Raw genomic sequence first — 27908 nt, forward strand, 5'->3', positions numbered from 1 at the left:
TTTCTGAGGGGGCGGGGAGGCCGGGGTGGGAAGCCCCCAGCCAACGACTCACCACACCGGCGTCCGTCCCGGGACCTCAAGTCCCAAACCTCCCAGGACACAGGCCAGGGCACTTCTTGGCAGAACCAGAAGCAGCTCTTCCGTGGTTCCAAGCGCTCTGTCCCCTGCAGAAGCTAAGTGGTCTCCCAACCCGTGTCACACATTCAGGCTCCAGAGAAATGAACAGCCCAGGCGTGGCGGCCCCTCACCGGAGGGTGGTGGCAATGGTCCACGTGCGTTTTATTGCCCATCTGACTCTTCCAACAAGGAAATACTAAAGGCACGCAGAAAAGCTGGACCTTGTGCCCCCCTCCAGAACATGGCTGGGATTGGACCGCTGGGAGGCAGGGGGGACAGGGAAGCTTCTGGGGCCCACGGTGCTGGTCCTTTTCTCTCAAGGCCTCCCTGGAGTCAGGGTGGGGGCTCAAAGAACACACGTTCTTACAAATCCTCCAAGTGGGACTGCCACTAGCCCGGCTGGGAGCAGGGGGTGGAGGGTGGGGAGGCTTCCTAGGGGCACAAGGTGCCTCTGGCTTAGAGAATGGCCTGCAGGCGTCCTAGTTCCCAGACTTTGGTGTCTGAGCTGGGGAGGCCTTCAGGAGGGCGGGCTAGACTGAGGAGGGTAGAGGTGAGGAGGGGGTAGGTGATGGGCAACCCGCAGAACAGGGCCTCTAGGGCAGAAGAAGGGGCATGAAAACCAGGAACAGGATGGTCACCACAAGTGGGAGAAGAGATTCCGGGAGTGACAGCAGCACAGCACCTGTGCCGGGCTGCACTGCCCGGCCTGCCACCCCCGATAAGGGCCATCCTCTGTCTCTGTCCCCGATGCCTCACAGGGAGGCACCCCGAACCAGGGCTGCTTTGTCCGAGACCACCCCGGGCACGTCTGCAAGGACTCCGTGCCCCAGGAAGGCCACAGATAGGGGACATCTTGCCCAGGCCCCGGCAGCCAACAGGGATTTGTTATTCATTAGTAACCTCAGACCTGAAGTTCAAAAGGCAGGGGAGGTCCTGCCCAGACTCATGAAGGAAAGCTCTAACTCCGAAAATTACAAATGTTCCATATATTTCCTGAAGGCCCGTGGCTCAGGCCTGCTCGGTTCCGGCTGGTCCCACGAGTGCCCGCTGCAGGAAGACTCACGTCCCGGAGAACTGCCGTGATCTCTGATCCTGTGGGTTCAGCCAGGGCTGGGGGCCTCGGGGACATTGAACTTGGCCATGGGGCAGGGGGCTGCACCCCTTGGAGGCTCCTGAGCCGATTCGGGGCGGCCACACAAGGCCCAGGTCTGCCCGCTAGCCTCCCCACAGGGATCCTTCCGGAGTCTAGTAGTTTACGAGCTGAGCCGGGTAGACGCCGTCCTTTTTGTCGAGCTGCGGGAGTCAGAGGTGAGGGGCTCAGTGGACGTGGCCAGGCCCCCACACACCCTGCCTCCCCTTTGCCCCCTGCGTCTGTCCCTTGAACCAGCCTCCCAGCCTCCCTCTTCCCCTTGCCACCATCCTCCCCATGTTACTGGCTCCTCCCAGTCAGAGGTTCCCAACTTCCCCAAGGCCCTGTGCCCTGCAGACTGGGGAGCAGAGACAGAGACCACAGCCCAGGACCCTGCCCTGCCCGGGCGCTGACGTCGGCACCTGGTGGTCCTGCCGGGGGGCCACGCTGGGCTTCTGAGCCAGGGGTGGCTTCTTGGAGGCCCCGCTGCGGGGGGCAGCACTGGGTCGGCCGGGATCCTGGTCGCTGGGCGTCCCCACGGCACCAGCCAACACGTAGTGCTGCTTCCGCAGCTCCCCCAGCCGCACACGCTCGGCCTCCAGTGTCTTCTCCAGCTCCAGGACGCGGACCTGCAGCCCCGCAAGCCCGCTCAGGATGGCCTCACGGCCTGTGCCACCCGCGTGCCCAGAGCTCAGCCCCCGAATAGGAGCAGACACTCACCTGGGACTCCATCTCCTGCTTCTTAAGCTTGATGAGGGACAGGCCAGAGAAGTCCATGGTGTCTGTGGTCAGAGCGGGGCAGGGGTGAGTATCTGTGCGCCTGCCCCCACCCCAGCTACTACCAGGGCCCACACGCACCTCTCTCTTCGATCTGCTCCTGGCCGGACTTGCTGGAGGCCACCACGTTGGCGGCCATCTCGTTGACGGCGCGGGAGCACTCCTGGAGGCGGCCCAGGTGGGGGCTGTGCTTGTCTGCCTTCACCTGGGGGAGTGGGGGGCAGGTCATGCTCAGGCCCCCGCACAGAGGCTTTCTGGCACACGGGGACACGTTGGCCACAGCCCAGACCAGAGGCGAGAGGCCGCCACGCACTGCGCCTCACCTTGGAAGCTGCCACGAGCTGGGCCGTGCTGGCCGCGATCTCGTGGGAGCAGACGATGAGCTCTTCGTACTTGCCCGTGTGGAGCACCACCCTGTCCGCCGACTCCCTGTGGACAGAGCCGGGCAGGCCTGGGTCTCCGACCCTGCAGCCACCGGGCCACCGCCACACTCCCTCCCCAGACCCTGAGCACCACACGCCCTGCTGCCCCCCACCTGGGGTGACATACACCAGCTGCGTGGCTCCCCAGCCCACGGCCTTGGAGGCGGAGATGAGGCCTTCCGTCCACCTAGAGTTCTTGGCATAAAACTCCTGCTGCGTGGCTGCCCCCTAGTGGCAACAGGAAGGCAGGGCCGAGGGACCAGTCAGCGATGTCACAGGTGGCCACAGATCCCCACGGCCGCTCTGCCTTCACCTCCACAAGAGGACGTCCAGGGGCCATGGGGGGGGGGGTGTGGGGTTGTGAATCGGGGGCACACTGTGTGCATTCTTGGGGGGGGGGTTCATCACTGCACAGGTCCAGGAGCTCTTGCCCAAAGGAGCCCAGAGATCCCCTGAAGCCAAGAGGGTTGTGGCCTGGGATGAAGAGGGCTCGGAAGTCATGGCCCTTTCAGGAATCTGGCCTGACAGGGAAGGACCCCACCTGGCCCATCCAGGGGTGCACGGGCAGACCAGAGGGGGACCTCACTCACCCGGCCACTCTCCACAATTTCCTTCTGCAGGCTGGTGGATGTCGTCACCAAGAGCCGGATGGCCTGCCAAGACCAGAACACAGCTCATGGCCGGGCTGACTTTCCCAGGCACACGGTCCAGCCTGGGGTCCCGGCCGGCCACTCACCTTCATCAGGTCTGTGCAGGAATTGAGGATCCTGAGAGGAACAAATGCGGGCAGAGAAGAATCTGCAGTGCGGCCCCAGGAGTCGGCCCTCTGCTGAACGACTACCGGGCCCCGACACGGGTGCTCAGCCCTGGGGGGCTCCCCTGGCAGGGGGATGTGCCTGCTTGTTCCCAGGCCTTTCTAGAGAGCTGGGCAGGCTGGACAGCACAGCCGGGAACCTGGGGGGCTGTGGGGGGCATGAGCAGGGCTCACCTTTCATTCACCTCCAGCTTCACCCCAGAGCTGGCGTGGCGGGCCTGGTTCATCATGTCCTACACCAGTGACAGAGCTGTGAGCACGCTGGGAAGAGGGCAGTGCGGGAGGAAGGGGGATGCCGCGCTGGACAAGCCAACCCCCTCATCCCCACCCCCTGCCAAAAAGCCACTGAGCCGGGGAGGCCGCAGGGAGACAGGGCAAGGGGTACAAGGGTGGGGGTGGGGGGCAGGGTACGGATTGAGGCAGAAAAGTGGGGTGACCTCCCCACCCTCCCAGCTGTGAGTGCAGACACCATCTGCCCCTTGCAGAGAGGCGAGGGGCGCGGAGGTGGGCAGAGCCTGCGTTCAGCCCAGCCCAGCCCCCAAGGCTCCTGCAGGACCCAGAGGAGCCCCTGCACCCCAGGCGTCACCTCAATCCTCCGCACAGCATCTTCGATGGCCGTGGATGTGGCCGCCATCTCCTTGTCCACCATGGCCCCAAGCTCCTCCTGACACACATCCAGGCTCTTGGGCTTCAGCTCCTGAGGAAGAGAGCGCGGAGTCGTCAAGGGGGCAGGCCCCGTGGAGGAGTCCGAGAGAGGCTGGGGCAGCAGCGGGCTGGGAGGCGGGGACGCTGTCCGTGCCCGGTGTCCCCCAGCTGCCGGCTCTGCATACGAGCACCCGTTCAGCCCAAACTAAAGGGAAGTGCGGGGAAATCGGGGACCCCAGCCCAGGCCCAGGCCCATGGCTGCAGCCCTCACCTGGCCCAGCTGCAGGATGCCCTGCAGGGGGCGTCGCACCAGGCTCGGCTGGGCCTGGTGCAGAGTCTGCTGCTCCTGCAGCTGCCCCAGGAGCTCCAGAGCGCGGGCCCCACACTCCCTGCACGTGTCCACCAGGCCTGCGGAGAGAGGTCCGTCAGGGCCCGCACTGGGGAGCCCTGGTAGCAGCCCCTGCGCTGGGTCTGATGCCAGGACCCTCGGGAAGGCCCCCACGTCCCGGGGGGCCCACTTACGGTCTGCAGGGTCAGTAGGGGCCAGGTGGGAGGTGGCACTGCCGTTGACAATGGTGTCCGCAGCCAGGTAGGAAAACTGGGTCAGGGCTGCCACCAGCACAGAGGCGTCTGGGGGAGGAGAGACAAAACGCTAATGCCACCGCCGTGGAGCCAAGCTGGGACTGGACCCCATGGCAGGCTGCTTGGGTCTTCGGCCCCAAAGCCCAGCAGGCGCCAGGGCCCCCAGTTTATGGATGTGACAAGGCAGGCTCGGAGGGACCAAAGTCAAACAGCTAGACAGCAGCCACAGCCGAGTGACCCCAGGCCAGCAGAGCGGGCAGGACGGGCTCCTGGTGGGCGTGGTGGGGGCACGGCTCTGGAAAACTCCCCAGTGGCAGGGGGCAGCTGCGGCCAGCAGAATGGGCACCCCGGGCCAGCAGCCTCTGCCCACCTCTGTCCTCTACCACCACGCTTACCTGACCTGGAAACCAGGTACTGGGCATGGCCCTTCTCTAGGGCGCTCACGGCGTCCAGGGCGGCCTGGGCCCTGCTCACCAGGTAGTCTGCAAGCAGAGGAGAAGCGATGAGGGGCAGAGCCTGCCTGGGGCCCCCCACTGCCCTGCTGCTCTGCTTCTCGCCTCTCAGGGTCGCTGAGCATCCTTCCAGGCAAGGAAGGCGGCCCCAAGGGCAGCCCCGCGGCCCCACCTGGCGAGCTGGTGCAGCGCAGGTGCAGAGGGTCGTCCAGCTTGGCCACGGCGTCCTGCAGGATCCGCTCGGCCTCGGCCGCAGTGCCCCGCAGCACCGCGAACTGCTCGTCCAGGAGCCTCCGCTGCAGCTCCTGCTCCTGACTTTCCTGGAGCCAGAGGGGGGGCCGCTCAGAGCCCCTGCTGCAGGGTGTGCGCCGCGCAGCAGGCAGGGTGCAGGCGGACAGCCCTGGGGAGGGAGGCCTGCGGAGAGCCAACGCTCGGCCCAGTGCTGGGGCAGCTCCTGCGGGAGCCGGACGGACAGCTCAGCAGTAGATGGACAGACGCACCAATTAAAAAAGAGGCAAAGGGTCTGAACAAACCATTCTTCCAAGATACACAAAAGGCAACGAACACACCAAAGATATTCAGTTACTGAGCCTTAGGGACAGCGCTAGGGCCACCAAAGTGAAGACCAGAGCAGCGCGTGCTGCGAGGGACGCAGGGAAATGGAAAACCGCACGTTCCCGGCGGGAAGGGAACAGTACAGCCGCTTTCGTGCCTGGTGACGTCACCGACAGCCAAAGAGCAGAAACAAGCCAGATACTCAATGGATGGACAGACAGCATGCGGTCTGTCCCCGGGGTGGATGTTACTGCGCCACGACTCTCGGGGGAACCTGGCAAACAGCCGCGCAGGAGACGGCTCAGCGCAAGGGACCGGCCCCACTGTGGGGGCGCATCTATGCATGAGGTCTGGGATGGGTCATTCTGGAGACAGAGCAGGGCAGCTCGCACCCGGGCAGGGCTGGCGCAGGCGGGTGGGGACTAACTGCTTCCAGCAAGAATTTCCTTGTGGAGCAGTCAGAGCGTTCTGCAAGGACAGGTGGACCCCCGGACCCGCAGACCAGCGCCCTCCCCTGCTGGAGGAGCGGGACAGGAGCCAGCGGAGGGGCCTCAGCCCCACAGTTCAGGGGCGCCGTTACCTTGTCCGCCAGCGGAGGGGCCTCAGCCCCACAGTTCAGGGGCGCCGTTACCTTGTCCGCCAGCTGTCCCTGCAGCTGAGCCTTCTCCTGCGCGCTGCGCTGCTGCTCCCGGCTCAGCGCCGCCTCCTTCTCGCGCGCCAGGCCCTGGGCCGCCTGCAGGTCCGCGTCCCGCTGCCGCACCGCGCTGCTCAGCGCCGCCTTCTCCGCGCTCAGCGCGTCCAGCCTCGAGCTCAGCTCCGACCCGCTCTGCGAGCACCGGCACGTGGGCGGGGCTCGCGGGGCTCCCCTGCCCCGCGTCCCCACGACGGCTCTCCCAGGCGGAGAACTCCTGTGTGCCCCCGGGGCTGGGTCAGAGCTGCACCCCACGACTGCCAAGGGCCCCGTTCATGGGAAGGAGGACCCTAACCCTGCCTTACCGGCTCCCGCCAGTTCCCCCCACCACCACCCCGCCCCCGGCAGCCATACCTGCTCCGTGCGGGTCAGTGCCTCCTGCGCGCGCACCAGCTCTCTGGCCTTGGCCTCCAGCTCCTCCTTGACCTTCTCCAGCAGGTCACTCTGCTCCTCCAGCTGGGACAGGACAGCGGGTCACGGGGGGCAGGGGGCCGCGTGGGGGTGATGGGGGGCGGGGGGCGCCTGCTCACACACACGCACACCTTCATCTCTGACTCCCGTTTCACTTGCTCCATCTGGAAAGCCAGCTGCTCCTTCACCCGTGCCACCTCCTCCTGGCTCTGCTGCGTCACCGTCAGCTGCTTGGCCGTGTCCGCGTTCTGCAGGGGCAGGGGACAGACGCCTGCTCGGGCACCGCTGGAGGCCGCACGTAGTCTTGTGACCCGCCCCGCCCACGCCCCCACCGACCTTCCTGAGCAGCTCGGCGTGCGTGCCGATGAGCTCGCTGTGCTTCTCCTTGAGCTTGTGGTAGCGCGCCTCGATGGTGCTGGCCTTCTCTGCAGGGGACACGAGAGGCTGTGGTCCCCGCCCACGCCCCCGTCCCCCGCCGGCCGCCCCCCAGCCCAGCGCCGCTCACGCACTCTCGGCCTCCTCGCGCAGGCCCTGGTTGCGCTCGCCTTCCCGCTGGGCGGCCCGCAGCTGGGCCAGCTCGTGGCGGAGCTGCTCGTTGTCCACCAGCGCCTTCTGCTTCTGCTTCCGCTGCTCCTCCAGCTCGGCCTCCAGCGCGTTCACCTGGCCCTTCAGCTGCGAGACGTAGCGCTGGGCCTGCACAGCAGAGGGCCGGCCTCGTGGGGGCGCTGCCGGCGGGGGGCAGGGAAGGGGGGGCACACCGCCAGCCGCGCCCTCACCTCCAGCTTGATCTTCTCCAGCTCCCCGCGGAGCATCTCCACCTCCCTCTTCAGGCTCTCAATCTGCACGTCCCTGGGGACAAACGGCCTTCAAGCTCAGCCCTGACCCCGCCAGGCCCCCACCGCAGGCAGCGCCAGGGCCCTCACCGATCGTCCTTCAAGGAGCCATTGGGGGGTCCAAACGTCTGGTCGAAGAGGTCAGCCACCACCTGCCACACAAACACGGTGACGCACTGCCAGCCCCCGAGGCCCGCCAGGCCAGGGGAGGCGAGGGCAGGGGCAGAGGGCTTTAGACAGAGGGGGCCTCACCGCAGGCTCCCCAGCCGGGGGCCCCGTGCTGATCTCGATGAGATTCTCCGGCTCCTCGTCCTCGGGGGCCTCCTCGGGGATCACCACCACCGGCTTGATGTGCTCAGCTAGGGCCGAGGCCCGCAGGAAATTGGGTGGTCCCTGGTGTGTGTGGGGGGTGATGTGCGGGAGCTGCTCAAGGCCCCGCAAGAAGCCCCCTGGTTGTCCCCAGAGCCCACGGGGCCCCACCAGGTATCCGGGGTCCTCCGAGCGCCCAGGGAGGAAGCAAGGCTGCAGCCTGGGGGAGCGCGGGTACCTCGGGCAGCCGCGGGATCTGGATGAGCCGCTTGAAGTAGAGCATGTCCGAGGCTCTGCGGAAGAAGTTTCTGAGGCTGCGAGGCAGAGGAAGGGAGGTCACGGTGGAGCCAGGCCTGGCTGGGCAGCCCCGGCTCCCAAGGCCCCAGAGCCTCCCCCTACTCGGGCTGTACCTGTGAAACTGCTCGTGGAACCGGTCCCTGTGGCCTTGCAGGGTGTCAGCCGGGAGACCTGAGGGCAGTGATGTTTGACGGGACTTCCCCTCGGCCCCCTGCTCCCATGCCCACCCTGTTCCGCCACCTTCTAGAACCCAGCAGAGAGGAACGTGAACTCTGACAGAGGCAAGGGGCGCGTGAGCGTCGGCATCCTGACCGGGCTGGCCGGCGGGCGTGCCGCGGGGTCGCTTCAGGACTCGAGCCTGGGCGGAGACCGCGCTGAGAGCTCACACCCCCGGGGCCAGGGGTGCTGAGTGGGATGTGGGGACTGAGACCGCCTCGGAGGGTCCACCAGGGCCAAGCCCCTGTGAACACGAAGCGGGAGACACGGGCCCCCTTGGGCCTGCCACGCCAGCCCGCAGAGGACGTGCAGCACCACTCGCGGCCGCCCCTGCGGAGACGCGCGCCCCTCTCCGCGCTAAATCCTTGTGCTGGAAAACAGCGATTTCCTGTCACAGCTGTGCTGTTCTGTTCACGGATAATGAATGTATTATTGCTACACTTAATTAGTAAATATGTCTAACACGTCTCGATTTTCATATCTGCTGCAATAAACGCCCGCTGCCTAAGCTGCCTGAGCGCAGCCCTGTGTGCCCCTGGCTGAACCCGGGGGGCGGGGGAGGCTCCCGGTCGGCTGAGGGGGGGGCAGGGCGGGGGGGACTCACAGGCGTGCAGCTTGAACAGGAGCTTCACGGTGTAGTGGTAGAGGTGGCTGCAGTCCTGGATGACCTGGATGAGGGGCGCCAGGCGGCACTGGCCCGAGGACATCTGGGACACAGCAATGGCCGTGTTGAGCTGCCGGAACACTGCCAACAGAGGTGGAGGGAGGAGCGTGCGCGTGGGGAGCCGTGCAGATGCAGGGATGGCCACGGTGAGAACGGCGGCAGAGTGCGGGCCACACGCCATCGTCTCCGGGCATCGTCAGAACCACCCGGGGGGCCGGCAGCCCGGGTCCCTGCCACGCCAGTCCTGGCTGGGCAGGACGGCTCTGCCCGGGGTCCTTGGACACCAAAACGGTCTCCACTGCTAGTATGGGAGCCCCTGGTGCTGTGGCCGCCCCGGAGGGAGCCCCAGAGCCCCCACTGCCTAGGGCGACAGCAGCTTTGAGCAAACAGAACACAGCGTGGCTGGCATGTCCCCGACAGCGCCGACATAGTGTGTCCCTAGCCAAGGGGCTTGGGTGACAGGGGGACTCAGGTGATCGTGTGCCCATGGGCCTCAAGGTCAGGGAAAGGAGGCGGCTGAAGGCTGTACGGCCAAGTGCCTCCTCTTAACGGCAGTCAAGAGAGAGGTCAGTTCCGCAAACCCCAAGTGACCCCAAAACCTCACTTGCACCCAGGGTCAGTCTCCCCTGTCCCGGGACAATCAAGCCTTTCATTGCATCAGCCAAGTGGGAGGGAAAGGGACAAACATGAAGCTGCCCCCACCGCACTCGGTCTCTTCGCCAGAGCCCGGAGAGAAACAACAATGGAGAGACCGCACGCCAGGGAGGCCCACACACGACACAGACACCAGGACTCTTCCAGAATGCTGGGCCCCAAGCTCTGGGGTCCTCTGCCCACCTGGCCTAGAGTGGGACCACTTGCAAACCTCCGCAGTGACACGAGAAAGCCCGGGAGGGAAGGGAGGACAAAGATCCAGCGAAGGACAGACCTTCTCCTTCCTAAACCTTCGTGTGTCAAGTCACATACACGTTCCCGTAAAAACCGAGACACACGTGAAATACCATTTCGGGTTCGTATAAGGACAAAGCCATCCATTTCTCCACTGAGGGGCATTCGGGATGGTTCCGTTAAAACGGCATGGTGGGGAACGCCCTGGCACCCTTTCCTGGGGGAGACGCCGGCCGGTGGACTACTAGGGGTACCCCTTTCCTTGGAGCTTCCTCAAGACGTCAGTGTCCCCCGGGGTGGGGCACCTGCCTGGGGGTTTTCTCTACCTTCCCTCGTGGGGATGGCTGTGAGAGGCATGGCCCATCTCTGCCGCTCACGGGCTGGCAGCCATGCTCCCCGGCAGGACCTGGGCTCCCCTGGGTGCAGCTCTGAGCCCAGACCCATCTCTAAGTCCCGATTTTCCCTTAAAAAGGCATGTGCTCCTCCTTCTCCTACAAAGAGCCCTGAGTCACCCAACAGGCCACCCTGACGCTGCCGCCCAGAACAACTGCGTCTGCGGCCCTGAGAGGGGGAGCCCTCGGAGGTTTCCTGTCCGGCGGCGGCCGTGTCCCTGGGCTGGGAAGTCCGACATGACTCACAGCCCTTTTATAGCAGGAAACAGGCAAGATGACCCAAAGCAGCTCTCTCCTGGGTGGGTTCTGCAGATGCCAGAGGCCGGGGGAAGGGGGAGCCCGGTTCAGGAACTGGAAGCCACACTGTGACGTGACCCAGACACACCCTGGGGCCTCGCACCCTGCAGGGGCACTGACTGCCTCTCCCTGTGTCCTGGGGGCTCCTGGGGGTACCCCGTTACGCACTCCTGGCAGGGGCACGGACAGCCTGGGGCGTGGCTAGTTGGCGGGGCTCAGTTCTCATCCGGCTGTGGGCCCTGAGCAAGCACACTGGACCTGGGCGGGCTGGGCGTGCCCCTCGCCTGGCGTACCTGATTCAGAAAGCCGCAGCTCGCAGTCCATATAGTCAAACATCTCCACAGTGAGCTGGAAGCTACAAAGGGGAAAGTGGGGGCCTGAACGGAGGGGCTGGGGACTCGCCCCATGAAACTCGCCCCCCCAGGTGGGAGGAGGGAGCACAGTTCACCCACACACCTCTGCAGGGACAGCCATCCCTCAGCCCAGGACACCCGATTCCAAGGAAACCCCAGGCCTCTGGTTCAGCCTCAGAGCTCCGAGGCTCGGGACCCCGGCCCCAGCTGCCCACTGCGGAGCACCCACCCATGGGACTCACATGTTGTTAACGTCAGTCCCAGCTGTCTTCTCCAGCACCTCGTCTGTCACCTCCAGGCCTGCAGGAAACTGGGGGTGCTACCAAGAGGACACCCCCACTCAGGTGAGGCCCAGGCAGAGCCCAGCCCAGAGCTGGTTCTGGCTTCCGAGGACAGGAGGCCGGAGAGGTCCCCATCTGCCCTGGGCACTGGCTGAGGGGGGCCGTGGGTGACTGGGGAGACCAGGAAGGGAAGCAGGGGCCGTCCAGCCAGGGCAGGAGACTGTCCAGAGCCCAGGGCAAGGCTGATACCTCCAGCATCGGCGGGAAATGCCCCAAGGTGTGCGGACTCTCGCGGCACCCCGGGCACCCCATGTTTCTCCTCAGGTCAAGACCGGGACGTAAGGGATCCTGCTTCCAGGGACATCTCAGAGATCAAAGCCCAGGGTCCCCCGCTCCAGCCCCACAACTCCCGAGGAAACTACCTTGAGGTGGAAGGAGATTTTGGTCAGCAGGAGTTTGGTGTAAACATTCACCAGCTGCCCGTAGCGGTCATGCAAATGTCCCTACGGAGGGAGGAAGCCAGGGTGAGGCCCTGTTGCCCCCAGAATGTGCCCACAAATCCTACAGGACCTGGACATGCTTTGGGGCAAGCGAGAATGTGGAGGTGGGAGGGGAAAGGGAGCCGGCTTGGTGTCCTTCCTTCACCCACCGCACAGACGGGACATGCCCGCGCGGGTATGGCCCGCCCCGCCGAAGGACCTCCACCGACCCTCCTCTTTGTCTCCAGCTCTTTAATTTTTTAGAAATCTTACTCCTAGTCCTTCTTGCCAAAGAAACTCTCGTTGAGGAGGGCTCTCTGTCCAGGGCAGCAGGCCAGCTCTGAGCTGGGACACTTCATTAAAATGCTGGTGGCGGTCAGGGAGGCCCATTCTGCCGGGGCCATGCACATATCCTCCCGGCTGCCTCCCCGTCACCTCCCACACCGTGTTCCCTGTGTTCACACCGGCTGGGCCCATGTCTGTAAACAGTACCACAGACACTGTTTTCTTTACCTCAAGGGACATCATGGAACATGGCCATTCACACCCTGTCCCGATTCCCTGAGGGTCTGGGAGTGGATCTTAGGGTGTGAGCTCCTGGGCTCTCAGTTACTGTGAGGACTCTCCTGGGGGTTTTTCTGAACCCAGTTCCCAATCCTGAGACTCTAACACAGCCAGTCTTGGTGGGGGACAAGGAGTCTGCACCCCACCCCCCACGCTGGCCGTAACCGCCAGTCAGACACTCAGACTTGGGCGTCGCCACATTTCCCAGCTCCGGGGGGGCCGCAGGGCTGGTGAGTGTGTGCGGCAGGAGGGCCCGGCAGGTAGGCGAGGCTCCCCCTATGACATTTCCCTCTCACACGGTCGCCCCAGGGGCACCGTAACTGCCGCTCAAGGGACAGGAAGGAAGGGACGCCCATCTGCGGGGAGCGTCCATTTGCTTGGCCCCACGTGCAGGGGACGGAACCCCAAGCAGGACGGAGGCCGGACTCTCCGGACGGTGCCCCAGGGAAGGTGCTCAGGCCCCGTTCGCTCCCCCACCTACCCACAGATCGCCGATCTCCCGAACGTTGCTCCGATGGCGCTGGCAGTCTTGTAGCACCTGCGGCACGAGGGAGGAGGAGGCCAGTCCTGCACGGGCGGGGTCCCGACAGAGGCACCCCCCAACCCCATGCTAGCTGGCCCTCCGAGAGCGGGGAAGGACGGGCCTTCAAAGGGACACTGCACTGCCTCCCTGGAGTGCCGGCCTGTTCAGGCAGCAGCAGATGGAGGGCCCAGAAGACCTGACCCCTGCACCCCACCGCCCTGGGACCAGCGGACTGGCTACTCACATTCGGGTGTCCGTCTCGGAGCACCTTGTGGAGGACGTGGCAGAACTTCCAGCTGAGGATGGAGCTACTGGGGAGTGGCAGACCAATGGCGTAGGACCAGAAGGTGAAGGCCCCCTTCTCATGGTGAGTGCCCAGAATGATGCCTACCAGGGTTAAGGTCAAGTGCAGGAGGCAGAGACTCAAGTGTGGGGAAGGCTGGGGGGTGCCCAGCGAGCGCAGCTCGGTGATGCAGGGGGAAGGCTGGGAGGGTGCCCAGCGAGCGCAGCTCAGTGATGCAGGGGGGAGGCTAGCCCCTCACCACAGCCACTCAGCAGCTTCTCCCCACATCTGTCTCTTTGCGTGTCTGCCAGAGTTCACCGAAAGCTATGGTTTTCTGCCAAGGTCAAGAAAATGGGCAAGGTCAAGCCTCAGGAATTTAACCAGGCCCTACAGCCCACGATAAATGGTGTTTCCCAGATGGGATTCAGAATGTGCAGGAAGCAGAGCAAGTCTGGTCCAGGCCTGTCTCCACGAGAGCACACCAGACAAAGCTCTGGGGGCCGGCCACCGGCAGCACCCCCTGCCCCCAACTCACTTCCCACCAAGTCCAGAGACCATGCAGGGTGGGCCCACGTCTGCCTCACACTGTCCGCCCCTCCCCCGGCCAGAGGGACAACGGCCGCTGGAGGCAGGGAAGGATACGCCGGGCATGCTTCTCCTTCACGGGGGCCTCCTGGGTGTTGATGGCTTTGCTGATGCTGATGGCCTGGGAGGGGACAGAGGAGGCAGAGGTCAGAGACCCACCAGGACAACTTCCCCAGAAGGCACATAGGACAGATTCTTCGGCCAGTGGAAGGCAGAGGAAATGGCCATTCTCTCAACCTAAGGTAACCAGAGCTCAGAAGACTTATTTTTGTGAACTTATGTATTTACTGAGAAAGAATGAGTATGAGCAGGGGGAGGGGCAGAGGGAGAGGGAGAAGCAGGCTCCCCGCTGAGCAGGGAGCACACACTCGATCCCAGGACCCCTGGATCATGACCTGAGCTGAAGGTGGACATTTAACCGACTGAGCCACCCAGGCGCCCCGGAAGACTTTTCTTTCACTTGTTATGTGTAGCTCAAAGGGAGCCAAGAGCTGGTGCCAAAAAGCCATTAGGAGCCTCCAGGGGGCTGGGAAGCAAGGACAGAAGCCAGCTGGTAGCCACAGGAGGCTCACTCTGGGAGGGCACCTGCGTGTTTAGCTCCTCCCAGAAGGTGAGCGCCCCCCCCACCCCTTGCGGCCCCAGGGCAGCATCCAGTCAGCCTCCACCCGGTCCCTCCGAGCCCTTAGGACACTCCATGAAGACAGGTGTCAGACTCCCACCCCCCACATTACTGGGGGGCAAGGCCACATAACCACCCCATGGAGAACCAGGCCAAACCCAAGTCCTGGGGCCCGTCTGCCACACAGGCCACCTCCCTCCTGGGTGAGGACTCAGCACGCGCCCTGAAGCAGACAGCGACGGAAGCCCGACTGGGGGTGGCGGGAAGCGGGGGCATCCACTACCATACTTACAGGCCCCACCTGGCCCTGAGCAAGCAGCCAACTCATTCCCAGCAGAGGTCCTCACCCACCTCCACCTGCCGGGTCCCGTCTCCTCCCCCTCAGCTAAATGGCTTCCTGAATGGGGCTGCTCCCTTGCCAAAGGTCCCCGGCGCCCACTGCCCTCTCTGGCTCTACTCACCCAGGAACCAGAGCCGGCCCTGGGCTGACCCGAGGCTGTGTTTTTATTTTTTTATTTTTATTTTATTTCTCCACCTGTGGGCAAGCGGATAAGCCTCTGGGCACCTGCCTGGCATGGGGCGGGGACACGAGCCTGTGTGGATGGAGGGGAGCTGCCCAGGCCACTGGTGGAAGGGAGAGTAGGTTCTTGGCAAAGGCAGACGCAACTCTAGCCCAGCCGGCACTCCCATCCCCCATGGGTCCTATCACTGGGGCCCACCCCAGCCTGCCCCCCTGGCCATGCTAGGACCTGCGACAGGCTGAGCAAGGGTCAGGGGTGCCGTGTGCGCCCACCCTGCAGCCCAGGACCCCAGCCTACAGGTCAGGGCCTGGTCAACAGCACGCATGTGTATGGTGGCCCCACTGGGGCAGGAGTGGGGAGGGGGCAGGGCAGAGGGAGCCCCAAGGAGCAGCCCTGATGCTCTCTTCTTAGCCTGGAAGCCGCCATACAATCTGCCCCCAGCACCTACACAGTGTAACTGCCCATCCTGGTGAGGAGGCAATGTCACTCACGAACAGGTCTACCATGAGCTGACCTTGGGGCTACTTGGCAAGGCTAGGAGACTTCCTCTGTCAGGAAGAAAGCAACCCTACAGGAGTGAAAGCAGTCCTCTCTGAGCAGACATGCGGCTTCGGAACCCCGCACAGCGCCCCCTCCCCTCCGCCCCCACTCGAGCCCACAGTAGCCCCATCGCAGGGATACAGGAGTACAGGGGCTGCAGCAGACCCCACAGCGGGCCCCCTGGGGGCCACTCCTGCCATACCATCCCACAGTCCACAGAGAACCTCAGACAGGCTCTGGCTTCTTTATTCCCGAAGGCTCAGCAAGCCAGACCCCGGAGGCTCCCTTGGCCATGTTTGCCAACCCTCCACCAGCACAGCCTCCCTGAGCAGCCGCGGGAGAGGGGTGGAGCCCAGACCTCACTTGTCCCCGCCCCCTGTAATAACCACGCCCCTCGCGGGCAGAGCTCATCCCCAACAGCAGTGATGACAGCGATGATCCCCAACTGTCATTTCCTGGGTGACTACCCCGTGCCAGGCACAGGCAACACGCCCCCAGCAGCAGCCCTAGGAAGTGGCCACAAGTCCACTCTCCTGATGAGAAAACCGAGGTACAGAGAGGTTAGGTGTCCTGTCCTAGCAGCTCCTAAGGGCTAAGCCAGGTCTGGCAGACTGCTGTCATTAGCAAGTCTGCCGTCAGCGCCCCAGGCAACTCCCTTCCCTGCAGGCACAGAGCTGGGAGGGGCAGGCAGAGGGGGCCAGGCCTCCCCTCAGCCAGCAGCCGGAAAGAACGCTCTCTGGGGGTATGTAACTCCATCCCCCAGCTGCCCTGACACCTGAGCTGGCTCTTCTGATGACTGCCACCTGGTCCAGCCTGATCCGGAAGATTCCGGGCGAGAGAAGGGCCCAAGCTACCCATGCAGAACAGGATGGGGAGGCTCATGCGGTGTCTTCTGCCTGAGTCCTGCAGCGGACCCCAGCAAGGGGGTTCAGTATTTACTGCTCTGCCTCCTGGAGGCCCCCCTTCCTCCCCCGGGGCCTTGCCGCTGGAGAGCAGACGCACAGACACACCCTAAAGGAATGGGCTGGCTAGGGCCCAGCAAGGGAGGGAGGGGAGTGGCGGGGAAGGCGCCTTTTCCTCTGAGCAGGGAGGAGGCCGAGAGGAGAGCGCAGGAAGGAGGCCACAAGCAGCCCTGGCAGCAGGAGCCAAGAGTGTGTGGCCGAGCTGAAGGTGGGGTGCCTGGGTGAGGCCATCCGCCCCCAGCCTTCCCTACAGGTCACTAAACACAGCCTCTACTTCATCGCTGGTCCAAAGGCAGAGAAGCACCGGCCCCCTCCCCGCCACCCCCTCCGGGTCTCTGCTCCTCGGCCCCCTCCCTGCTACCACCCTAGAGCAGTCTCCCCTGATTAAAACTTCTCCGTGGACTTGGCAACTTGGCAACCCCTGTTCTGTCATCCACCCTACCCCCAAGGTCAACGACGTGGGGGAAGGGCCCTGGTGACTCTGGTCGTTGCTGTACCCCGCAGCCCCTAAATGGTGCCTGGCACATGGAGGGCGGGCTCCGGGGCCCCAGTGAGATGTGGGGACTTGGGTCTGTGGCAGGGTCTGAGCAGCAGCTCCTCCCTCCCCGGGCTGCCTGCTCCCCGTGCTGGCTGCAGGAACAGGGTCCCCCCTGGGGCGGGAACACGGCCCCGTTGTGTGCAGGGCAGCAGATGTGTGGGTCGGGAAGCCTCACAAGGAGGCACAGTGTTCACACACAGGGCGTCTGTGCACACTCCACAGGGCCCTGCTCTTCCTACCAGGCTCGGCAGCCAAGCCTCGTCCCAGGAGGGGATGTCAGGCCCCGGGGACGCCCTAGCTTGTCCTGAGGGGGCTGCAGGAGTGGGGAGAGCGTCAGTGTTCTTCTCTTTGGTGCTGGGATGAACCAATGCTGGGCGACTGTGACACAGCTCGGCACGGAGAGTGGACAGTCTTGAGGCGGCTCTGATAGTCAGCAACACGGATTGGGTCCACACAGCATGGTGCCCTTACAACAGGCTGACAGGTGGCTGGCAGGGGCAGGGGCATTACTGAAGGATAAAGGGGAGTCAGAGGGGAGCCCAGTACGACCATCAGGGTGCTTTCCAGCCTGCCGGACTGAAAAAAGGCTTCTTTCTGCCCTGGGACAGCTCCCCAGGCCAGAACTACCCCAGCAGCTCTGACAACAGCCCATTAATCCCTCCCCGCTGGCAGGCTCAGTCGCTAGGGAGAGCGGCAGCTCTCAGTAGAATGGACTGATGACGGGCCTGTGTGTCTGGGTAGAAAACCCAGAGCTGGAGAGAAGGGTCCTGGGTGGGAGGAAGGACAGGTGGCGACCAGTTTGGGACTCCTGGGGAAGAGGGGAGGCAGTTCCCACTGGACCTTCCCATGGTCAGGATGGGGGGGCAACTCCTCCCGCTGCAGGAAAACAGGACAAGAACAACAATGGGGAGTGCCAGGGCAGCTGTGAGACCCCAGAAATGCCCAGGGGGACTTCGGTGTGAGCTGGAGGGTCTGCAGAGACGGGTCTCTTACGTGGCGAGCGTGAGACAGTAAACCGCTTCACGGCCTTTGGGCCACTGCGGCCCCTTCTGCACTGGAGAAAGCCGACAAGGCCATGCCCCAGGCAGCCACCTCCCGACCTCCAAGAGTCTGTACTTTGTTTCACTGGGGGGGGGGGGGGGGGGCGGATGGGGAGCGGCCTGACTTTCTGAAGGACAGAGGTGGGAAAGGCGCTGGGGTTGGCCAGAGGCCAAGGGATTGAAGGCTCCAGCAGGGTCTGGAGACACCATCCGAATTGGAGGCACGGGGAAGCTTCGAGCCACAACCGCGGCAAACGGGGCTCCATAACCTGATCATAAAAGGATTTCTATCAAGTTCAGCCACGGGTCAAGCCGCACGTCAAGCACTCCATCACTACTGCTCATTTAATCTCTGAAGTCTCCCTAGGGGGAGGCAGATGAGGAAATGGAGGCTCAGGGAAGGTAATCACTCGCCCAAGGTCATAATGATGAAACGCTGACCAAGGCCTTGCTCCCTCAGACACCGATCTAAGTGCTTTGCATATTGACTCGACCCTCCCCCAAGCACGAGGACAGGGAAGCTGCCCTGCGCAGGACGCCATCCTCTCTGCCACCCCTGGGGCCCGGAGGAGGGAGGCTGGGTCATCCTCCTTTGCCCTGCCACAGGAACCCATCAGCCCCTTGGCCGCCCCCGCTCCGGGAGGACCTGGCCCGGCTCCAGGTCAGGAAGCACATTGCGGGTCAGGGATTCGTTCCGACCTCAGGTAAGAACAGCACAGGGGCAGCGAGGCAAAGCTCATGGGCCTCAGCATGGCTCCCCACTCCCCCGAACAAGGGCATCCAACTCTGGACTGACCTTCATCTCCACTTACCCTGGCTCTCTCCCAGGGCAGCTTCTGTCCTGCAGCCAGGAAAAGTGAAGCATGAGGAGACCATCCAAGGACCAGGCTGGCCAGAGCCACCAATGGCACCGTCCCCGGAGGAGCAACTGGCAGGGACACACACCTGGAGGCATCCCAGCAGGTGCCGATGTGGGCTAGAGGAGGCCCATAGGGCAGCCGGGCCCAGCTAGATCCACAGAAGGTGGTACCCAAGAGGCTGGGTGCCCCGTGCGGACTGCAGGAGCAGGGCCTCAGGGCGTAGGCCTGGTCAGCGAAGCCGGACGACCAAGTCTGGAAGTTGCCATTGGCAGCTGCTCACTGCAACACAGTGCCTGCCCTGGCGGCCATGGGCCTTCACAGAGAGCAAAGGGGGCCCTGGGAAGTTTGGGAAGAGCCCCATAGTCAGGCAGGGCAGGGGGGAGGAGGACAGAGAGGACAGAGCGAGAGTATGGGCATCTCATGGAGTCACTGGTTCTCAGCCCAATGCTCACCAACACCTGGTATATGGTTCTGGAAACCCACAGCCCTTGGCAAGGAGCTAAGTGAGCTGCTGTCCTCTGGGATACCAGACATTTGAAAAACCCCTCTGTTAGGAGTCCCTGCACCGGGGCACAAGGACAGGTCTTCTCACCCATCCCCCATCAGCGAGGTTATAGCACACACGCCAGCCTGCGGACACCAGGAGCCTCGTCCCGGATCACGGGCGGCCTCTGCTGCAGAAACTTCCCCCTTCCAGACAGAGGCTTCCTCGTGTGGGAAGCAGGAATGAAAAACCCTGGGTCCTCCAGAACGCAAACATGAACGCCGCGTGTCCACAATACCTCGCTGGGTTCCAGCCACATGTTCCTCCCTTTCCTTCCTCACAGGGCAAGTCAGGTCCCACCTCCAGGCACATCTCCCATCACCCAGCTCTGAACTGAAATGTTCCCTCCCGGAGGGTCTTCCCACCGGCCCAGGAGGGCGGAGAGCATCCTCTGTTCACTCCCAGGACGTTTAGGATCCAAAACCATCTGTTTGCCACTTACTCTCGGCTTCTACATTTGACCCCCAAACAGATGTGCACAGTACAAGGGACCCTATGAGTCTTCTGCTCCCCGCTGCGTCTCCAGTCCCCAAACCGTGCCTGGCAGTCAATAAATCTTTATTGGATGAGTCAGAGTGAACACTTGAATGAACAAAAGCTCTTTCACACATACGTTCTGGTTAAATTCAAGGCCGTGAGTGTCTTTTTTTCCAGCTAATAATTTAACCACTAGTTACCTAGTAAAAGCAACTATAAAACATTTTTTTATTCTGAAAATCCTGAAGTGAATCAGACTTAAGCTTCCTTGTGCCGTTATCAGGACACTTAACAGAGGCACCCAACGGGGACAAAAACGTCCTTCAAAGAGCCGAGGCACAGCGACGGGCAGCGTTTCCAAAGCGATGTGTGAAGGACAGAGAGACCTCGCTCAAAAGCGGCTGCCATCTCGCCAGCCCCTGCTGGAAGCAAACACAGGATTTCTGAAGCTGAGGAGGCGCTGGGATGCGGTCACATGCAAAGCGGGGAGGTGCCCTGCAGCTCCCGGATTCCGCAGACGGGAAGTCAGCGGAGCAGGGCTGGTCCTACCCCAATTCCTTCCACAGCCGTCTCTCCCCATACGTGTGCCCCAGTCCACACTCAGCCTGGGCTCCGCCACCATCCTGTTTATGAAACTGGGGGGACTGGTCGACGCCTACACCCCGTCCAGTGGCAGGGCAGGCGGGAGCCAGGGAAGGATCCTGCCTTTCCCCGGGATGCAGCTAACGCGTGGCAGCCGGACCCAAAGCCACTTCTCCCCGGGCCTCTGCAGGTGACACACGGAGACAAAGATGACGCACCCCCGAGTCCCGCCTCCACAGGCTGCTTCTGGACAGACAGGGAGCCAGCCGGGCCCTGTTGATATCACTCCACAAACCTGTCTGTCCCACAAGTCAGGGGCTGAGTCACCCCCGGGGCAGGCGGACCTACTGTGATTATTTCAAAAAGAGAAACAAACCAATCCTGCCTGGCCTGAACTTCTGTTCATGAGCTCAGTCTTCTCTGCAGTGGGTGCTGGGTGGGGGGGGGGTCTCCCAGGCCTCACCAGGTGGCTGTGTCCAAGGAGGGAGAGCCGCGAGCCCTAAGGCATCCACAAAGTGTGTCCCCTGAGCCATGTGCTCCGAGGGGCTAGGGCACCAGAAGGACCAACAAGATCCTGCCTGAGGATCTTGGGGTTCAGGGAGTAGGACTTCGGGACTCAGAGCGAGAAGCAATGCCATCCTTCCCCATGCGCAAGCGCACAGCTGGCCACATCTAATGGGCCAGCTGCCGTGTACGGGGGGGAAGGGGATGATGGCTTCACAAACGAGGTGATACCTGAGTCCACCTGGAAGTCAAGTGGAGGGGAAGGGCATCGCCAACAGTGAGGCCCGGCTGGCAGAGGCATCTCTACTCTTCGGGCCAAGTGTCTCAGGTTAGCAGACTGGGTTTTCCTGAGCCTCGGCCAACAGGCCTAGACTCCAGAGTTTCCACCGCGAGCTGTGGGAAGGAGCAAATGAGCTCCCAGTTGGGTTCCATTCACAACTGGACCCGCCTGGGGCTGGCTGGGACGCTGGGCTGGGGACAAGAAGTGACCTGCTGGCTTCCCCCCAACCTCCCTAGGGTGTCCCTGGAAGCAGGGGCCTGCAGCCCTGGAGAAGGGGGAGTGCTTGGAGAGCATGAGCTCCTGTGGGCTCCTCCTCCCAGGAAGGGGCTGTCCCCCCACTTTCCTGCTTCTCTCCCCGACCGCCCTCACTTCCCCTTTACAGACAGCTAAACTAGGCACACAGGGACAGAATCCAACAGGGACAGGATTTCGATTTCTTTCTGTCCAACCTGCTTTTCCGTACACAAGGCAACAGCTAACGACATCCAGTGTTTCCTCCGCACTAGGCAGTCCCGCAAAACCTCACAGCCCCTCCCCGGGAGTCTGGCTCTGACCTCCTCCGCCACAGCACCCCTGGCCCCCTCACCCCTCTCTCATTTCCTTCACGGAGATGGAAACTCCTGGAGAGGACAAGAGTGGTCTCTACCTTCCTGTGGCACAGCCCAAAGCACCAGACCAGCCATGCAACCAACGACCCTCAGGAACGTGCCGGGGCACAAGCGTACACAAAGGATGGGAAGGGCAGGACTGGCAGCCCCAGCCCCACCCGGGCCGACCGGCCACCTGACACCCAGAGAGCAGAGGAAGATTCTGGGGGATTCTGGTGGCTTGGGGAGTTAGGAAGTCAGCCACCTGCTTAGGCATCACCAAATGAAGGGCGTCTGGTGCCCTGGCAGGAAACGGCGGTGACCACGGTGGAAAGGGCACAGCTCACCACCCAGGATCCACCCCAGGTGACTCGGGCCTTGGGTCACCTCTGTTCTTCAGCCAACCGGTCTGTGCCAGGTACCATGACTGAATGTGGGGACCTCATGCCCTCCCACACAACCATGGGGGGACCCAGTGGGGTTGGGGGGTGGGGAGTGCTCTCTGCCCACCACATGGTTTCAGTCTCTTCCCAAACTCGGAGGCCAGGGGAAATTTTTTTCGGTAAACATTTACAGGAGGCCCAGAAAGGGTCGGTGACTTGGGGAGTGTTAGAACACCACGGCATTTATAGGGAATAATGAAGACACAAAGGTGGGCGTAGGTAAACCTGGTCAGAGGAGACTGTGGACGGGGTGACGGACACCCGCGGGACAGCAAGTCAGGGCAGAAGGGTCAGCACATCACATATGGGAGTCGGAAGGAATACTGCATTTGGGGGAATGGTTCTCAAACCCAAACTCAAGGTCCCAAACACACGTTTGTGTCCTGTGGGGCGCCTTCAAGGAGACTCCCTGGTTAGGGGACTCAAACAACAAAACAAAAAACCACTGCCTGGGGCTTATCTAGGCCCAATCACTCCTAATCTCCAGCACCTTCACTCGGACATGGACACGTTCAAGACACCCCCAGGTGATTCTACCACCAGGCGGGCCACGGGGCTCCGTGCACCTGACGCGTGAGCCCAGACAGATGTACGCTGTTAAACACATGACACATGGAAGACTCAAGAGGAAAAAAAACGTAGAAGATCCCATGCCTAATTTTTGCAGCGATTACATACTGAAAGGGTTAGAATTTGGGAACGCTGGGGTCAGCAAAATACACGGTTAGGATGACCCCCACCTGTGTCTGCGTGTTTGCCCTGTGGCTACAGGGAAATCTCAAATTACACATGAGCCGTGTGTTCCGCTTCTACGGGTCAGTGTCGCTCTAACGTGAGCCAGCGCTGACAAGTCCTGGACGTCAAAAAACATTACTCTTCAGAAGATTTCGATTCCCCGGAGGGTGCTGAAGGGATGTGTCATGGACCGGGAAAATGGGCCCTATGAACTGTTTTCGACCTGCTCTGCCCTCCTCACCCCTGCACAGGGGGGTCCTCCTCAATGGAAAACCCCTAACACCTGGGTAGTCTCGCCTCTCTAATGAGCGCCCGCCCACTGGGCTTGGCTCCCCGAGCATCATCGAGCATCACAGCCCCCTCTCTGTCCTGGCCTGAAAAAAAAAAAAGCTTTCGGGTTCGGTGTCTCTATCTTGCAGAGGAAACCGAGCCAGAGAAGCACAAATACTCCTAGATAAGGAAAAAGCAAGTCTGACATTCAGCATTTCCACGACTCCTATCTGCCGAGTCCTCATCTGTGATATGCCTCAAAGATGCTGTCTGCTCTAGTTGAAGTTCTGGGAAGAGCTCTCAGATGGTAAAGCTTGTGGGGGGTGGGGGAGAAGGGAGAGCGACGGCTGGCTACCGGCAGAGCACAGAGCACCGGACCGTGCGTTTTGTAGTCTGGGTGTATCAGCCACCTGGGACCGCTGCAACAGCTCGCCCCAAACCGAGCACCTCCAGCCAACACACACTGCGATCATCTTACGGTTCGGAGATCAGAAGTCCAAGACCGGTCTTCCGGAGGTGCCAGCAGTACGTCATGTCCTTCTAGAGGCTCCACGGACAACTCCATTCCTTGCCTTCTCCACCATCTACGAGACGTCCACCTTCTTTGCTGAAGGGCCCCTTTTCCCACCTCAAAGCCAGTTCCTCCTTGCAGACCACTCCTCTGATCTCACCACAGGTTAAAGGCCCTAGGAATACACTGGGCCCACCTGACAAACCCAGGAGAATCGGCCTATTTTAAGGTCAGCTGATTGGCATTTTCTTACCGAGTATGATAAAGTATTCACAGGTTCCAGGAATTAGGATGGGGCCATTTTTGAGGGCCCGCCTGTCACCCAGTGTTTCTCTGTACCTCAGAACAGCCATTGGGGGCAGGTGGAATGAATCTGTTTTTACAGGTGAGGAAACAGACTCAGGAGTTAAGCAACTTGCCCAAGGGCACAGGCTAGCAGCACTCAGGTCCACCTGCCTGTAAGCCATTCCCATGACACACCATCTTTTTTTTAACGGTATGGCTAGTTTGGGGTTCAAAATGCAAATATAATGTATTCCACAGCATTCTGTACTCAGAATGTTACAACAATAAAAAGTCAACACTATTGTGTCATCTCCATTTTGAAAAGGGGTTTTATCACCAAAAGGACCAAAGTCGTGGGGAAGAACAGACCAACTTTCCAGAGGCCCCCTCTGGGATTACACAAACACACCATGCAACCATCCCAAGGACCGGTTACACAAAGGAAGCGTGACTGCTCTCCCTTAGCACTCCTGATGGGGTAGGGAACGGACCTTTGCAAAAATGGGGTGTGGCCTGCCGAGAAAACTAATGTGGAAGTATTCCCCCCCCAACTCCCCCAGCTCTGGATCCAGGAGCCCAAGGAGAAAGGTGAGGCTGAATGATGCCAAGGACAAGTTCTAAAGCAAGCCAAAGTGCACCGCCCGCAACACAGGGCACGGTAGTCAACGTGAAGACAGAAGCAGTGTAATCCGAAGGGAAGATGGGTCCGAGAATTGGATGTGCTATTTTCTGTAAGTAGCAGCCTCAGCTCTCTGGGTCCTTTCCACCAATGGGACCTCACTGACAACTCACTAGATATTTCTGGGAGCGAGCTAATTAAATATTAACGATGTACAAAATCTTTATCCTCCATCCCTCAGTAAGTCATTCTGAAGACAAGCAAATCTAGAGGCTGAACCCAAACCCCATCTATCCAGAAAAAAGGCGGCGGGGGCGGTTAGGGATGGTAAATCCTATGAGATTCACCTGTTACAAAGTTATTCATTATCAAGTAACCCTCTGAGCCCTGTAGAAAAACCCAACTAGAAAAACAAAAAGAAAAAAAAAAAAAAAAAAAAACCCACACCCGTTTACCAAACCAACCACTAAAATGTATGGATCTAGATCAGAGATACTTTGTCTTTCATATTAAAGGTCGCCCTTGATTTATAATAGAAGAGTAAGATTAGTGAAACGGGCCCTTTAAATTTCATCTCTATGTATCAATCAGACCTCTTTATACCTCCTCAAAAGCGGGGGGGGGGGGGGGGACACACACACACACACACACACACACACATCTAAAAACAGTGAATAAAGCTCTGACAACACCCAGATTCTCTCTTCCAACTAAATTTTCCTCTCCATCCTTACACAATCTCCTGCCACAATTAATTATGTATTAATGCCTTTAAATTAAATGCCACATTTGTTTTGATGATGGGCTATCCAAGCTGAAAATAGGCCAGATGAGGAGGATCACGAGGACAAATTAATAATTTTCAGGTGGGTCGGTTCCAACCCTTGGCTTTCATAAAGCCCCAGTGTTCCAAAATTTCATTATCGTTTTCACTGCTAATGGTAAGCACAAAGGTTAGGAGGTCCCCTTGAGTTTTCCTTATTTCAAAATGAAAGCTGTTGTAGATAACTCAGTTTGAAAGCAACCGCGGAAGTCCCTGCTATGGGCAGGGACAGGTGGGAAGGAACTTGCTACAGCAAGCCGCCACAAATGTCACCACCATTCGGCTTCAGACAGGAGGGGTCCTTTCGGCTTCCTTTATTTCTAAAGTAAAATTGTTCTGCTATTTCGGTCTTGGGTGACCTACTCTGGCAAACAACCAAGCGCGCTCTCCCCTCCCCCCAGGCAGACGAACACCTTAATAGTTGTAAAATAAAAAGGAACAGAAAACTAGAGGCAGAGCGGCGACTGCGATCTGTGTTCTCGGCAGGAACACATGCACCAACACACACCCGCGCCATTGCTGAATTTTCAAAATAACCTTCCCAGGATAGGCGCGTGGGAAGCGCAGGAAGGGAGCCCGAGGAAGTTTCTGTCTGTCAGGCGCCCGTGCTTAATAAGGGGGTGTGAACCTATTTATACGTGGGCCAGCGCTCAGGCAAACAAGTCTGGCTACATAGGTGAAACTTTTCGCCCGGCGTATAATAAGATATTGTGCGGCCCTGGAAAACAGCTCCGGCGAAGAGGAAACTGGGAGTTTCCTTCAAGGAAACGCTCTGCTTCCCCGAGGTGGGAGCGTCTTTCGCAGGGCCTGGAAGGTGGTGGCAGGAGCCTGGCTGCTGGGGCCGGGGAGGGACGGCGCGGCCGGGACAGAGGAATCCAGGCAGGCCCCGCCGGGAGGCGCACCTAGGCCCGGGCACACCTGACCCCACCTGGCTCATCGCTGCATCCTCCCCCGCCCCGCACCTGGGTCGCCCGCCACCTCGCTCCCGGGCCACCTCTGTCCCCTCCGCCTAGGTCGCCCGCCACCTCGCCCCCTCCCGGCGACCTCAGCCCCCTCCTCCTGGGTCGCCTTCCACCTCGGCCTCCCGGCCACCTTCGCTCCCCCTCCACCTCGCTCCCGGGTCACCTCGGTCCCCTCCACCTGGGTCGCCCATTGCCTCGTTCCCAAGCCACCCGCCTCCCCCCACACCCCGGCACCCCGCCACCTCAGTCCCCCGGCGGCCTCTCGGTCCCGTCACCGCGCGCGCGCTTCCGGTTCACCTGCGCGCGGGGCGGCTCGGGGGGCGGCGGCCCGGGCGCAAGGTGGCCGGTGGCGGCCGGAGCCCGGGAGCTGAGGAGGCGCGCAGCCGGCCAGGCCCCGAGGGGCGCCCCCCACCCGCCCGCGGCCCCGCCGCTCGCCTGGGTCTTGTCGAACTGCTCGCGCTCGGCCTCCAGGCTATGGCCGGGCCTGCGGCTCAGCACCCGCGCCGGCACGCTCTTGATGCTGTTCATCTTGCCGCCGCCGCTCGCGCTCCCGGCCCGGCTCCGCGCGACTGAGCGTCACGGCTGCCCGCCCCAGCCTAGGCACCGCGAGGCCGCCGCACGGCGCCCGGCCGCCCCGCCCCTGCGCGCGGGGGCGGGGGAGAACCTCCCCCTCGCCCGCCCCGCCCCCGCCCCGCCCCCGCCCCTCGCCGGGCGGAGCCCCGGCCGAGGTCCCCAGCCCCTCCACACCTCTGCCTACCTCCCTGGGCCAAGTCTCTTGCCCACCTCCACACCCCGGACGCACGAAGTCCTTTCTACACCAGAGGAGGATCTGGAGAAAACTTGGCCTCAATGAATCTGAACAATAGAATCACAACTAGACTTTTTTTTTTTTCCTTTTTAGTCTTAGTTTATGTGTGAAAATGCATACAAGTAAGCCGTCCCCTTTGCGCATCTCTAACCTAACAGCAGCTCTCTTCCACGCGGGGCCGTGGGATGAATCTTCGCAGGCTGCAGGCTCCGCATGCGGACACCTTGCCAGAGCCGAGGCACTGCGAGGGGAAAGAGGACAGGCAGGGCCCGGACAACCTGCAGACAGAGCTGAACACAACACAGGGCTGGGCCGTCAAAGCGTATCGTTAACAACGCCGCAGGAGGTCGTGGGAGTCTTTAAAAAACATTGTTATTATTGGTTTCTTTTTTAAATTATCCGTCACAAGACTGAAGTAAAAGAAAAGAATACATAATGTTTTATATATTTTTTTTATATTTATAAATATATATTTTAATATAATATATATTTATATACATATCTATATAATCACAGTTCTCCCAAATGTATGCTATCAAATAATTTTTTTTGCTGTCCTCAGTTTTTCTCTCAAAATATAGGTGTGAAATTGCCCAATACATGTACTAAAGACCCCCCTTGAAGAGGAAGTGTGATGCCTGAAGATGGTCTCCCCTTCTGTAACTTCATGGATTAATCTCGTCTTGCCCCCAGATGGACACTGGATACTTGAAAAGCTGTATCTGACCAGGTTCTTTTGACTCTACCAAAAAGAAATTAACCATGCTATATCTAATTCCAATCCCCGAAAGATCTCTCTACCAGAATAACAATGGCTAATGTTTATCGATTGCTTATTA

At 61.2% G+C, this 27908-nt stretch overlaps 1 protein-coding gene across 3 annotated transcripts; it reads right to left on the reverse strand.

Moving 5' to 3' along the window:
• Positions 1–262: 262 nt before the first annotated feature.
• Positions 263–26896, reverse strand: HIP1R (huntingtin interacting protein 1 related). 3 transcript variants are annotated; one of them, XM_047698081.1, is made up of 32 exons: positions 26697–26894; positions 13617–13680; positions 12936–13078; positions 12650–12706; positions 11548–11628; positions 11087–11163; positions 10785–10846; positions 8855–8995; positions 8148–8205; positions 7976–8051; positions 7681–7821; positions 7519–7580; positions 7372–7444; positions 7105–7288; positions 6932–7020; positions 6727–6843; positions 6539–6640; positions 6125–6319; positions 5111–5258; positions 4882–4968; positions 4427–4534; positions 4176–4312; positions 3846–3956; positions 3434–3492; positions 3182–3212; positions 3036–3098; positions 2573–2673; positions 2347–2452; positions 2105–2228; positions 1967–2028; positions 1669–1875; positions 263–1410 (listed from the first exon to the last, which is right to left on the reverse strand). In XM_047698081.1, the coding sequence occupies exons 1-32, from the start codon at positions 26787–26789 to the stop codon at positions 1363–1365; spliced, it is 3207 nt and encodes a 1068-aa protein (XP_047554037.1). In that variant the 5' UTR covers positions 26790–26894; the 3' UTR covers positions 263–1362. The 3 variants fall into 3 exon arrangements, 2 of the variants coding, with proteins under 2 accessions (XP_047554037.1, XP_047554038.1); XR_007121968.1 differs by lacking the exons at positions 263–1410; positions 1669–1875 and having other exon boundaries at positions 2011–2028; positions 2559–2673; positions 26697–26895; XM_047698082.1 differs by lacking the exons at positions 263–1410; positions 1669–1875; positions 1967–2028; ... (8 more) ...; positions 4427–4534; positions 4882–4968 and having other exon boundaries at positions 5117–6073; positions 26697–26896.
• Between the last annotated feature and the right edge of the window lie 1012 nt (positions 26897–27908).

The sequence above is a fragment of the Lutra lutra genome, chromosome 12, assembly GCF_902655055.1.
Source record: "Lutra lutra chromosome 12, mLutLut1.2, whole genome shotgun sequence".
NCBI lineage: Eukaryota > Metazoa > Chordata > Mammalia > Carnivora > Mustelidae > Lutra > Lutra lutra.